Raw genomic sequence first — 13,476 nt, 5'->3', positions numbered from 1 at the left:
CGGGCCGGGCGGAGCCGCCCGTGGATCCCGGCATGGTTCGGGTTGGAAGGGACCGCGCTGTACCCCCGGCCGTGGGCATGGACAGCTTCCCCTGGACCAGGTTGCTCAGATTGCCGTGGCCAGGACACTTCGGGATGGGCAGCCACAACTTCCCTGAGCAGCCTGTGCCAACGCCTCACCACCCTCACACGGAGGAGTCTTTTCTTAATATCTAATCTCAGCGTACTCCCCTAAATTTACTGCTGGGTAATGCTCTTATTAGGAGTGTTTACTGACCACCTGCATACCCAGATGTGTTGAGAGTTGCTCTATTCTCAACACAGCTGCTTCTCAGACCATGGTGCCCTTTACCAATGACAACACCAGTTTGAAAGCTTTACCCGGAGTGGAAATAAACTTCCACTGGTTTTCACTCACCTCCTCATTGCGTGGGTTTTAGTTGCTTAGATTTTTAATAATTGCATGGATTTTGGTTACTTACATTTTTGATAATTTATATATGCCTTTAAAAGTCCATTCTCCTTCATCATTGAGTTTATTCTTTGATTGAATTAGCATTAACATTTTTTACCCCCTTAAACACTAGATATGATTTAACTTTCATGATTAATACCCTGCACATAAAGTGCTTTCTCAAGCCCATTTTGGAGGAGGTTTTGCTGATGCTTAAAAAAAAGAAGAAGAGATAACTAACCCTGGCTTTTCCCTTCATACCTTTATTACTGTTCTTTCCCCTTGTCTCTCCCAGGGCTGTGTGGATCACCCAATTGTTCTGACAGAAGCAGTTTGCAACCCTCTGTACTCAAGACAAATGATGTCTGAGCTCCTCTTTGAATGCTACCAAGTGCCAAAGGTGTCCTATGGCGTGGACAGCCTGTACAGTTTTTATCACAACAGGAGGCAGAACTGGCCCTGCAGTGGTTTGGTGATATCCTCAGGGTACCAGTGCACACACATTTTGCCAGTCTTAGAAGGCAGGTGAGTTCTGAGTGTCTTAAATCTGGTGCAGCCACTGGCTTTTCAAGTGATACAAATACCTCTTCCTCCAGCCCTGCACTGTTAACTCTTGTAGTAATTTATACTGATGAGTTAAAACCAGGTCTGCAGATTTTGCTAAGCTGTGTTGAGTTTTGAATTGAAGCAGTGCAGCTCTTGTAAGCGGTGTGTTTTAGCTGTTTATTGTGCCTTGATGTGTACTTTCAAAGGGAGAAGGGGATATGTGCTCCAAGTGAAACTGGGCATTAACAAACATAATTTAGGTTTTAAAGCAGCTTTGGGACAAAGGGAAGTGCTCTGTGTGTGAGACTTCTGCAGTGCTGGAGGCTTTTACCTGTTTGGTTATTCTGCTACATTGCTCTACTTTCTCTTTTTGCTTTTTTAATCTTTTTTAATCCTTACTGGAGGAGATGGCTTTATTAGATCTGGTAATAAATTTTCAAAGTTTACACTTGTCCAAATACTAAGTGTTACAAAGGTTAAAAAGCTACTTTTAGCATCACTACCCATCTGAGAAGTGAACATCTCCTTAGATGTGTTCTGTGTTAGAACAGAACATCTCTTTGCTGTAGCAAAATTATTTAATATTTTGACTTGTTTTTAAAGCAGAACAGAGCCTTTCACAATAAAATAGGGAACCAGCAGTTATAAATAGTTCAAATAGTGAAACAGCAGTGATTTTGCTGTTGCCTGAGAAAAGCAGGTGTGTTAGATTCTCTGGTAACCGAACCTTAAAATACTTATCTGTGAATATTCATCAACAGAAATCAAACACTTTGGCGGGAAAGCATGAGCTCTGTTTGATTTGCTGGGAATTCCCTGAGTGTGAGCTGTGTCTGTTTGCATTTTTGAGGCTGGATGCCAAGAACTGCAAGCGCATTAACCTGGGGGGGTGCCAGGCTGCCGTGTACCTGCAGCGCCTGCTGCAGCTCAAGTACCCCGGGCATTTCGCAGCCATCACGCTGAGCCGCATGGAGGAGATCCTGCACGAGCACAGCTACATCGCCCAGGACTACATCGAAGGTAAAACCAGCTCTCATTCACCACCTGCTACTGCTCACTTGTGGGGGTACCAGCTGTGGGTTTCTCTGGGTCTGGACTGAAGGCACTTGAGGCAGTAGTTCATGTTTGGACTCAGGTGTTTATTATTTCTTATCAGTAAAACAGTCTCACTACTGTGAGTTGGGCAGCTTTTCATTAGAAGGCACAAAATGGCCAACAATCTCTTGTTACAAGGTCTTTTAAGACTAAACTGTCCAATTAAGAACTGACACCTGGATTATTTTCCCTTTTAACACAATAACTGGTCTCACAGAGCTCTCAATGCAGACTTTTCTGCCCGATTACAAAATGCCACCCAAACCCACAAAGAAGGAGGAAGAAGAAGCATGAAGAAGAAACCCAGGATGACACCCTGTGCCCTCCATCTTCCTTCCATGCACAACATACTAAAAATCCCAAACTCTAAATTTCTCACCAAGTGATACACCTACACTACTCTCTATAATCTGTTTCACACTTTTGTAGATCCTAGTCTATCTTGAAGTCAAGGAAACTTTCTCACTTTATTGTTGTTGTTCACCACCCATGTTATTGTTCTTTAATATAATTCCCCACTAGTTCTCAATCTTTTTACTTTGTCCTCTCTACCCCTTGTTTTTAATTCGGCTCAAATTCTTTCAGAAATATTCTACTTGTGTTTTGCTTTCTTTGTGGTAACCTGCCTTACATCTAACAGAGGTTTAATATTTAAAATTAAGCCAGAAATAAAATTTAACTACTACTGCCACAAAGAAAAAATCTGTATTGGTTCAAATTTCTCTGTGAACAAAAATTGTGATAGTTTCAGTGGAAAGGAATTTAAAATGAGCTTATTGTTTCCTTTATATGTCAACAAAACATCTTAGTGGGTTAGGATTTCTGTGTTTCCTATCTGCTCTAAGGTTTCCAAAGTTGCACAGAACATGTCTTATGACTTTTTGTGAATTAAATCAGTTTTAAAATTTCCATGGCAAATATCATCTGAAGTAGTACCTGAAGAAAAGTTTTTTTTTAATTTGTCACTTGTGAATGAGCCTTCCTTAGAAATGTGTGAGTGGTCTCCCTCCCCTTGGGCAGAGAGACTTCAGTGTGCACTTGCACTTTGTAGTACTTGGTGTTTCCCGGAGGTCAGAGCACTCAGAGCTGCCTGCACTGGGTGTGTGACCTGGAGGCAGCACTCAGAGGGGACAGCCAAGCTTGGGAACTGCTGCCAAGAGGTGACAAAATTCTGTGCTTGCACTTTTTTTGCGTTCTTTCCTCACCTTTCGTTCTTCACGCGAGGTGCGCATAACACGTGAATTGTTGTTTTGTGCTGCCAGAACAAAAAGTTGCTTTGCTTTCCAAATGCCCAGAGCTGCAGAAGTGGCGGTGCCCAGAGTACTACGAGGACAATGTGCACAAGATGCAGCTGCCTTTCTCCAACAAGCTGCTGGGCAGCACTGTGGCATCTGAGGAGAAGCAGGAGAAGAGGCAGCAGCAGCTGCGGCGGCTGCAGGAGCTCAACGCGCGGCGCCGGGAGGAAAAGCTGCAGCTGGACCAGGAGAGGCTGGACAGGTTGCTGTATGTGCAGGTAATGCAGGCAGAGTGCCAGTGTGGTGTCTTGGGAGGAGAGCTGTCCTCAGAGCTTTATCAGAAGGTCACACATCATGGTAAAGAAGCTGTGACTGTCGTGGGTGTTCCCTGATAGGAGCTTGCCAAGGTTAGTTGTGAGTTAATAGAGATTATTGATGCAGGGGATGTTTTCAGTTTCTGAACAGCACTTCTGGGAAATACTTCAAATGCTGTCAAAGTGTGCACATCATAGTCTCTAGTCATGCAAGCAGAGTATCTGTACATCACTGCTGACTGCTGTTGCCCTGTCTTGTTCATCACAGCTAACTCTGATCTGTCCACAGGAACTTTTAGAAGATGGTCAGATGGATCAGTTCCACAAAGCTTTGGTGGAGCTGAACATGGACTCTGCAGAAGAGCTTCAGTCTTATATCAACAAATTGAGTCTGTCTGTTGAACAGACAAAGCAGAAAATCCTACAGTCAGAAGTCAATATTGAAGTAGATGTTGTGGACAGCAAGCCAGAGGTAGGATGTTTTCACCAAGCTAATCCTCATTTTATCTCTGAATGAATTAAACTTCTGTGCTTGAAAATGTGTCCCTTCAGACTTCCATTGATGAACTAAGCTTTTTCTTTAACACATTGCAAGTCATTATTGTTGGCAACTGCTTCTCTCTTTTCAGAGAGAATGTCCTGAGACAACCATCCTTAATCTTCAGTAGTCTTCTATTAAAGATACAGAGGAGATAAAGATATAACCCATCCATCTTTTTGTTAAAAAAAGTATTTGTTTTCCTTTCTGTTCTTCCCCTTAGGTGCAGAGAGCTTAAATGGTAAACAACCAGCCCTGCCTTCATTCTAGCTATTTTTGGTGGATTTAAGCTGCATGTTCTGTGTTGGTTCCTTAATGAAAGATTATTTGCTACACTTGGTTATTGGAGTTGTCTTGAAGCTGAGGAGCTCCTTGTCTGCTTTGCCAGACTAACCCAGGCCCAGCACACAGCAGCTGCTGCCAAGAGGTGCTCTAAGGCTGCTTGTGCATGTGCTTCTAATTGCCTTGCAGGTCACATAAGACAGAACATTTTTAGCTTTATCAGCCTCTGTTCAGGGAAAAGGTACAGAGAAAAACAGAAAATTGAAGCATAGAGGGGAGATCCTTATTTAGGTTGCCCAGATAAGCTGTGGTTAGCCCATCCCTGGAATTGTTCAAGGCCAGCTTGGAGAAACCTGGTTCAGTGGAAGTTATCCCTGCTCATGGCAGGGGGTGGAACTGGATGAGCTTTTGAGGTCCCTTCCAACCTAAACCATTCCATGATTCTATGATTATCAGTGCAAGAATTATTGTGCTTCAGCAAAATTCAGGGAGATGATGGGCTTTTCATTGTGATGAAGAATCTTTCTGCCTTCTGTCAAAAGAAGGTATTATAGAAAAAAGAGAATTGAAAGATTAGGAGTTACCTGTGATTTTTCTCAGTGACTGTGCCTAAATTCCAACATCTCCCACACCCCTGCTCTTTGCAGGGTGCAATCTCAGACCTCAGAATGAGTCCACAAGCTTTGTTATTTGGTCTGTGCCTTGAGAGAGCACTTAGAATAATCACAAAATTCCTTTGTAAGGTCAGATGTTCAGCTAAGTGTGTGTATCTTTCTGGTTTTGTCTTTTTCCTTTTTTTACAAGATTAAAAAAAAGCATTTAACAGGACTTCATGAGACTACATTTTTGCTATAACAATGAACACTTCTAAACTTCAGTTTGATTAATTGAATTTATTCAGTAGATATAAAGTAGATGCTGAGGAATGTTTGAAGGATGTCATTTCAGCTCATCCTGGCATTACAACAAATGTTTCAAGTTTAAAATAGCAAAAACAAATATTTAGTAACAAAATCCCAGAGGTAACATTGTAACAAAAAAATGAAGATAATTAAAAACCTGTTCCTACCTCACAACAGGAGTCTTGTAGGATTTTGAGTGATGCTTTTCATTAGGACAGAGCTTCATGTCTGTGTAAAATAAAAAGGGATTTGGTGCATCCTGTGAGCAAATAGTAGACAGTTGAAACTCTCAGAAATTGTGTGGTGGCTTTGTAGCTAGCAAATATTTGTTTTCCAGTCCCACACAAGCAAAATAGAGAATTTAATGGTAATTTTAGAGCCGTTAGAGGTGCTGGAAGGATACCAGGTTTTAACCAATATAAAAAGCTATTTTACTAAGTTTTAATATGCTGTTATGCTTAGGACATGGCTGCCTGGGATCCTGGCAGTCAGCCTGGTGACTGAGGCCTGCATTTCTGAGCTGGCATTGGGATAAATTATTTGGAAGTGTTTGATTTTTGTGCTTTGTGTGAATGTCTGTATTTCTATTTCCTGGGCATAATTGCTTTCAGGCATGTTAAGAGTTGAGGTTTGAGGACTGAGTTCTCCAGCTGTGTTACCAGAATTGAAATCCCACCTGAGCTAAGCTACCATACTTGCTCTGTTTCCAGACTCCTGACTTGGATCCACTGGGCAGTGAACAGTCCCTGGAGGATGTGGAAAGTATTAATGAGTTTGAGCCTTTATTTGCTGAGGAGCAGCCTGAAGTTGAGAAGCCAGTTGCTGCAGTGCAGGTTTGGTTGCTGTATTTACACCTTGTGCCAGGGGTTTGCATCCCAGTTGTCCAGCCAGTCTGCTGACATTTCTCCTCATGCAAACATTGTTTGCCTGCTCTTGGAAGAGATGCCTAAACTACCTGAACAGGACATGAAGAGAGAAATCCTGGCAATCTTAGCTGGTGGTTTAGGATGAGAATTTCCTCTTGGCTCATTCTGCAGGCAGTGCCTGGTGTAGCAGTGCTGTGTTATTAAGGGAAAAAAAGTGTTTTTGTCTGTGATCCATAGCCTGATATCCCAGTGGACACAGCTTTCAACTTGTGAGGTTGAGCCTTAGAATTAAGTGGCTCCAAGCAGAATAAATTATAGGAAAAGTCCAGCTTCCCTGACCTTTGGAACCTTTAGCATAATGCTATTTCTCTGTGGGAGCATTACTATTTGTTCTTTTGTACAGAATTGTTTGGAAACATTGGTTATTCTGGACTATTATTGTTCTTTAACGTAATTCCCCACTGCTTCTCAATGTTTTTAAAGCCCGTGTTTAACCTGGCAGAGTACCACCAGCTTTTCCTTGGCACTGAAAGAATCAGGGCTCCAGAGATTGTCTTCCAGCCCTCCCTGATAGGAGAGGACCAAGCTGGGATAGCAGAAACCATGCAATATGTCCTTGAGAGGTGAGTTTACAGAACTATTTAATTCAGACAAAGTATTCTTCATTTGATACCAGCTTTTGAAATGCTGGGGGTTTATCAATAATTTGATAAAATTTGTTGAATAGTTCTTTTTGATAAGGTCAAGGATTGCAGCTTAGACATGTCTTCCTGAAAGCCACATGTAACTCTTTTTGTTTTAAGTCAATGAGTCTACAAGGTTTTTTTGATCTATAACCCCAGCAATGATAAGTTTTTGAGTATACACCTCCAATGTATGTATATTTGTAAATTACAGCTACTACTAAACTATTATGAATATGTTAAAACATACACAAAAATAGAAATTAAAAAAGAATGAGATCAAGGTGAAATAAACATTATTTAAATGTATTTATCAATTTTTCTTCCTGCACCCCACTGAGTTGTTTTGCACAGACCCCACTTTAGAGATCCCTGGTCCAACTTGTTATTGAGGGAAACAACAAACACTTGCAACAGTGAGCTGGCAGTCTGGTTTTGGGAGACCAAAATCAGGGGTAACATATTAAAGTTAAGATACAGGCACACTTGCTGGACATTTCCAGACAAATTAGCATTGATGAAATACCACCCCTGAATTGAATGAACATAGGACATCACATTTTTCTGAATGATAAGAATTCCAGCCCTAGAAAGGAATCCAGTTGATGATTTATGGGGAAATGAGTGCTTTCAGGATTTTTTTCTGCCACCCTCTTAATTTCCAGAATACAAAGAAGGTTTTTGGTGCTAGGAAAATTAAGTTTCTCAAAGTGAGTCCTGGGACAAGGTACCAGTACTCCCCACAGCTGTTCCAGTTCATAGGACAGATGTCCTTGAGAAAAGCTGAAGCTGTTCTTGCTCTTCACAGGTATTCCAAGGAACAACAGGCTATCCTTGTCCAGAATGTTTTCCTCACTGGTGGAAATACGATGTACCCTGGACTGAAAGCCAGAATCCAGAAGGAACTGCTGGAAATGAGGCCATTCCAGTCATCCTTTCAGGTGTGTGTGTTGCTGTGGTGTTTATGTGACCAGCCTGTTCCGCTGTGTTCAGATGGAATTGGGTGAGGTGCAGAGCAGGGGCATGGGCAGGGTTTTAAGGCAAGACTCTGCAAACAGCTTTTTGACCTGAGAAGGTGCAGGTTAAGCAAAGGTGCAGCTGCTCTTTGTGAAGACAGCATAGTGAGCAGGGAAAAGGAAAGTCTCCTTCTACTAAAGGACCATGCACACAAAAGCATGTTTGGCTAGAAATTTGCAAATTGATTGCTTAGGAATTGATAACAAGGTGAAAACACACTTGAACCCATTCCTAACAGTACTGTTTCTGGGAGACACTAAGTAATCAGCTCAAATTTCTGAAATTCAGTAGTTTGTGTCATATACCATTGTAACCAGGGTAAAAAGGGCTTCCCTTTCCTGTGCTGAATTGACATTGTTGTTCTGTTTTCCTTCCATCCAGGTTAGCCTTGCTTCCAGCCCTGTCCTGGATGCCTGGTACGGGGCTAGGGACTGGGCCGTGGAGCACATGAACCGTGAGGAAGGCTGGATCAGCAGGAAGGACTATGAGGAGAAAGGGGGTGAATACCTCAAGGAACACTGTGCCTCCAACGTCTATGTTCCCATCCGCCTTCCCAAGCAGGCTCCCCGGGCAGCCGAGGCTCCAGGCAGAGCCTCGGGCACAGGGAACCCTGGTGAGCAGGCATAGCCGTGTCCTTGGCACCCTCAGCGCTGCAGGGAAGGGTTCCTGCTGTGCCACAGGGCAGAGCCTCGCTGCCTGCTGAGCTCCCATCCCAATCCTTGGCCCAGGAGGATGGGACACGCTGGCACAGTTCAGTGCTGCTCGCACATAGCAGCTCGTGGAGAGGAAAAATCCCTCTTAGAGACTGTCATAGTAAGGCTCAGGGGTTTTGGAGAGTGTGTGTTTTACAGCTTTTTAAGATGTAATGAAATGTCCTGGTTTTAGATGGTTTTTATTGCAGCTGGGCTGTAGCAAGGCAGGCAGCCCAGCAGGTGTCCCCCTTGCCCGTGTCACAGTCTTCTGTCGGGACATGTCGTGCTGCAGGACACCAGGGGGGCTTAGCTCAGCCCTGCCTCTCGAGGCCTCGTGTTCCATCTCCTTCCTGCTAAAGCAGCACCGAATAACCAGTGGGTGTTTCTTGTCTCCATCGATGTCAGAGATAGCGATGTTGTGGCTGAAACTGGAGAGCTGGGCACATGCAGACACAACCCTCCACAAAGCACAGTCCAGAAGCACTGCCAGGCCTTCTGCTGCCCTGAAGTGGTTCTGCAGGCTGAGCAGGGCAGCTCTCTGATGGGACTTCTTGATCAAATGGTTGTAGCAGTAAAGCAAAGTTTTTTACACTAGCTTATGTGTTTCAGTGATTTCACCTCTTTAGAGCTATGAGGATGGTTTTGATTGGTTGTACTTTGCTTAAAAACAGAGGTTTGCAGCCAGGCTCCTGCCCTGCTGTACGATTTGCCTGTGGATTCAGCTGTCCCACTGAACAACTTGTTGCTTTCCCAAAAGAATAATCCATCCTGAATGCTGAACCCAAACCTAAGGAGACTCCATCACTTTGGCAAAAGCTGAAAAAGGCAAGGTAATGGAATATACAGACTGTAACTGATATAAATAAGGTGTTGAGGTGGTGTTTGGTGTCCCCAAGGGCTGCAGAGCATCAAGGTAAGTTGTCATCTAGCAGATTCGAAGCAAAGAACATGAGGAACGTGCTTGTCCTGAAGTTAGTTGCCACAGGATAAGAATTTTGGATTAAAAAGTATTACCAAGATTTACAATTTCTTATAAAAGAGAAATTTGTGGGCAAATATTGAGGTCTCACCTGTGCACTGAGTGTTCTTCAGAGAGCCTGTGAGGGAAGGGTTGTTGCAGACCTGCTCTCACACAGTTCCTGTGGCACCCAGCACTGGACAGTCCCAGGTGGGATGCTGGTCTTGGTGGCCCCTGCCTGCTCCTCACAGGCTGTTCTGCAGGGTAGGAGAAGGGAGCTGGCTGCCCCCAGGTGACCTCAAGTTTGGATTATTGATCCTATCCCTGGCTGCCTGGAGGCAGTTTTTAGGACAATTAAGGGAATTCTGCGGGTGGTAAAGAATGTGGAAAAACATGCTGTGCTGAAACCAGCCAAGTAACACATGAAGATGTCTTCTCTGATCTCAGTGACCTGGAGCCAATGCTGTCTCATTGCTGTTTGACCCCTCTCTGACCCATCTTTAGCTTTACTTGAGGCAGAGGGACTACCCAAGGTATGGAAATAGTTCTGATACTCGGTGTTGCCTGCTAAATAGATAAGTGTGTTGTGCATAAAACTGTTCCAGAATGAGGGCCTGAAATGGCATCTGTAATGCATGATTATGTGACTTTTAATCTATGCCCAAATTGTGCCAGCCACTTCTCTTGCATTAATTCAAAGCAGAGCTGTCTAATTCTGCAAAGAGGTGCCAGAGCAGCTGCTTAAACAGCTTTAAGGAAGCAGAATTTTATAATCTCCTGAATATTAGCTGTTAGTTTGTTACTTTGTGCCACAGTAGCCAGAGTAACTGATGAACTTGGACCAGATGATCACTGTCACAGGCTGCTCTGAGTGTGCTGGTGGCCACTCAGGTGCTTGGAGCAGCACCATGGAAATCATGAATCTTGCAGAATGGGATGAATTTTAGCCATTTCAGTTCAGTTCCCTGGTAATGATTTTCTGTGGTGCTCCCTGAGCATTGCTGCTGGCAGGAGAGAAATGGAGGGAGTGCGTGGTGCTGAGGGCAGGAGGACACAACGGTGTCGTTTCAGAGAGTAATGTTGGAGTCCTTGTGGAGCTTCACCATTGGGACACTTGTGGCAGGGTTTTCTCACCTTCATGTGCAGGAGAATTTGGTTGATTTCCACGTGAGTGGCACAGGGCTCTCCAAACCCAGAAGGGGCCTGGGCTGTCTCCTGTCATTTGTTTATGCCCCCTGAGAATGGAACAGGCCTAAGGATACCTGCTAGGCCTCTTTTTAATGGGACTTTTGGTTGTGTGAGGAGCAGTAGGAGGAAAAATAATCCTGCTGTGGAGAGGAGTCTCAGAGTGCTGCTGTGAGAGCCTTTGGCAAGTGATGGCAGGGCTGCTGTTGAGTGAGCTGCTGTGCCAGCAGCCTCAGAGCCATTGCTGTGCTTATCCTGGCAGTGTCCTCCAAGCTGACCCAGGGCAGTTGCCAGGTCTGAGATGGTCAAGTGGTTCCCGTTTGCTCCTTGGTAAATGAAGTTCAAAGCAAGCTGTAACCTGGTTATACAATTCAGTTATGCCCTAATTCAGGTCAAAGAATACGAAAGTGCAATTTCACAGCAATGCTGAGTTTGGTCTATTTAAAAGAGAGCTCAAACTGGGTCCCACCTTTCACAGGGTCCCTAAGATCTGCTCTGGGTGGAAACACCACGTCAGTGAGCAGCCCTGGAGACTGAACATCCATCACGTGTCCCATGGCCCAGATTTCCTTTGGAGCTGCCTACAAGCCGCCTCACTTTAGGGCTTCAAGGCTTCTTATGCTTCCTGTGCCACAGCAACTTCAAACATGTTCTTTGCTAAATCTCTGCTAGGACACCAAGATTAGAACTCTCTGCTCCAGTTATTAATCTCTGGAATACTTAATGTGCTGTGTAAGACAGCATCTCGGAAGAAAGAGAAGATGCCCGTGAAGTGTCACTTAAAATTTAGGATTATCCCTCCAGAGACAGCCCACAGTGATCCTCTGGCAGTCAGTCATAAACCACAAGTTTTGAAGCTTGTGTAGGATGAGCAGGGGAGAGGAGAATGCTGTAACGGATTTAACATTATCCCCAAAGTCATATGGTGGGATTTCCAGCCAAGGGTTGGGAATGCCAGGCGCAAGCAGCTGGGCTGATCCCCACTGCTCTGTGCAGGGAGAGAGCTGCTCCCTGAGCATCAGCTGCAGCAGAACTGGGGTTTAAATGGCTCAGACCCCGAGCATGGTTTGCCAAGAGATTTTCAGGCTCCTTTCATTCCTTTTCAGGCACTCAGCTTCCTGTGTGTAGTTGACAAACACTTTTCCCCCTCCTTGTTCACACGATCTCAGCCCTCATGTTAGCAAGGTGTCATAGTTTAAAGGGAATTTTTGGTTGTTTATTTTTAAGTTATATTGCTTTTTTTACACCCTTTGGGGTCTCTTTTTGAGCAGTAGGCTTGGTTCCCATTTCCTAATGCAGCAGAGGCCATTGTGAAAGAACCATTTTCATGGATCCAGCTCATAGCAATGTTTGCTCATGACAATTCCCAGCTGTTGCTCTGCCCTCAGTTCTGTGTCTCAGCAGAGTCAACCTGAGAATGGTGCTGGCTGAGGCTTTCACAGAGTGCACAACTCCTCTGGGGAAGGAGGGAGGTCAAGTAAAATCATGGAGACTTGGTCCATCTGTGCTCATTGCACAGTGTGCCAAGTGGAAAAATCTTCAAACCACTCCTTTCCTGAAGCCAGCAGGAGTCTCAAGTATGGTGAGAATCAGTGTGTGCAGGTATACTTTTATTTTTAAGCAATTGCTGTTCCCCACTATCAGAGCATGAAGCAAGCTGGATTTGTGGTCTGACTGATAAACTTTTGTGCTCTTAAAATTCCTGGGTTCTATCAGGACAATATTTTTTTAAGCTTTTTAATTATTTCAGAACCGAGGAGAAGTATGAAACAGTTTCTCCCTTCATCTGACAGGAGGTGAATATGCAGTGCTGATGGGGAAAGCATTTTTGTGTTGTCACTGATGTTCTGTGAAGGCATCCAAGTTCCTGCACTTCCAGCAGTCAGGCTGCTCCATCAGGAGGAAGCTCATCCCCAGGGAAGCTTGTGGCAGGTCTGACTGGACAAATGAGCATCAGAACATGCCAGGAAAAACTGTGGCTCTGTTCAAACCTATGTCAAGTGAATTCCAGAAGAGAGAGACCTTTGGCAAGCTCCTCTTGTTTGAGCTTTTTGGGAATTTAGTGGGTGACAGAGTATTGGATAGCAGGGAGACCATGGGGCGCTGACTGCCTTCCTTATTTAGGGGAAGGGCAAGGATGCATGGGGGACCTCTGGGTGGGAGAAGGTTTGAGGGATAATGGCAACCTGCAGCCCCCAAAGGGCTGTGGTGGCACTTTCCTGAGTGCCCTGATGCCCAGGAGGGCTGGGAGGCTGTTGGCTGCAGCAGAGGCTGATTTCCTTCTCTCCAAACCATCACCCTGTTTCAGCAGCTCTCCCTGGAGTGTGCTCCCTGCTCCTAAATGGCTCCTTATGCCAAGTGCAAAAAGTGTTCTGTACAAGCCTGGGAGGCTGGGCACTCACTGCCTTGTCTGAGCTTGCTTGGCAGCAAGTCCCAGTCTGTACAAACAGTTTTTGGGTAGTCTTATCTTTCCACTAAACATTTTGATGTGGAGGTTTTGTTCTTCAGGCTGTTTTCATTCCCTTCAAAGGAGAATACTAAAGGGTAAAACTGTCCTGCCTCACTGACACTTGTTCTGCACCTGAACAGCAGCCCCAGATGAGGAGCAGTCCTGTTGGTCTGATCTTTCTGCTCTGCTTTGGAGGCTTCACAGGGCTTCCCCACAACATTTTAGAAATAACTGAGTCCCTGCTAGAATGGCCAGAAGTCC

At 44.6% G+C, this 13,476-nt stretch overlaps 1 protein-coding gene across 1 annotated transcript; it reads left to right on the top strand.

Moving 5' to 3' along the window:
• Nucleotides 1-743: 743 nt before the first annotated feature.
• ACTR5 (actin related protein 5) lies at nt 744-9,642 on the top strand. The gene is made up of 8 exons (XM_014307544.2): nt 744-978; nt 1,850-2,019; nt 3,390-3,607; nt 3,933-4,115; nt 6,076-6,198; nt 6,715-6,854; nt 7,723-7,855; nt 8,313-9,642. The coding sequence occupies exons 1-8, from the start codon at nt 812-814 to the stop codon at nt 8,556-8,558; spliced, it is 1,380 nt and encodes a 459-aa protein (XP_014163019.1). The 5' UTR covers nt 744-811; the 3' UTR covers nt 8,559-9,642.
• The last annotated feature ends 3,834 nt before the right edge of the window (nt 9,643-13,476 follow it).

The sequence above is a fragment of the Geospiza fortis genome, unplaced genomic scaffold, assembly GCF_000277835.1.
Source record: "Geospiza fortis unplaced genomic scaffold, GeoFor_1.0 scaffold188, whole genome shotgun sequence".
NCBI lineage: Eukaryota > Metazoa > Chordata > Aves > Passeriformes > Thraupidae > Geospiza > Geospiza fortis.
The sequence above is the reverse complement of the archived record's forward strand: the minus strand, read 5'-3'. Positions and strand labels throughout refer to the sequence as shown.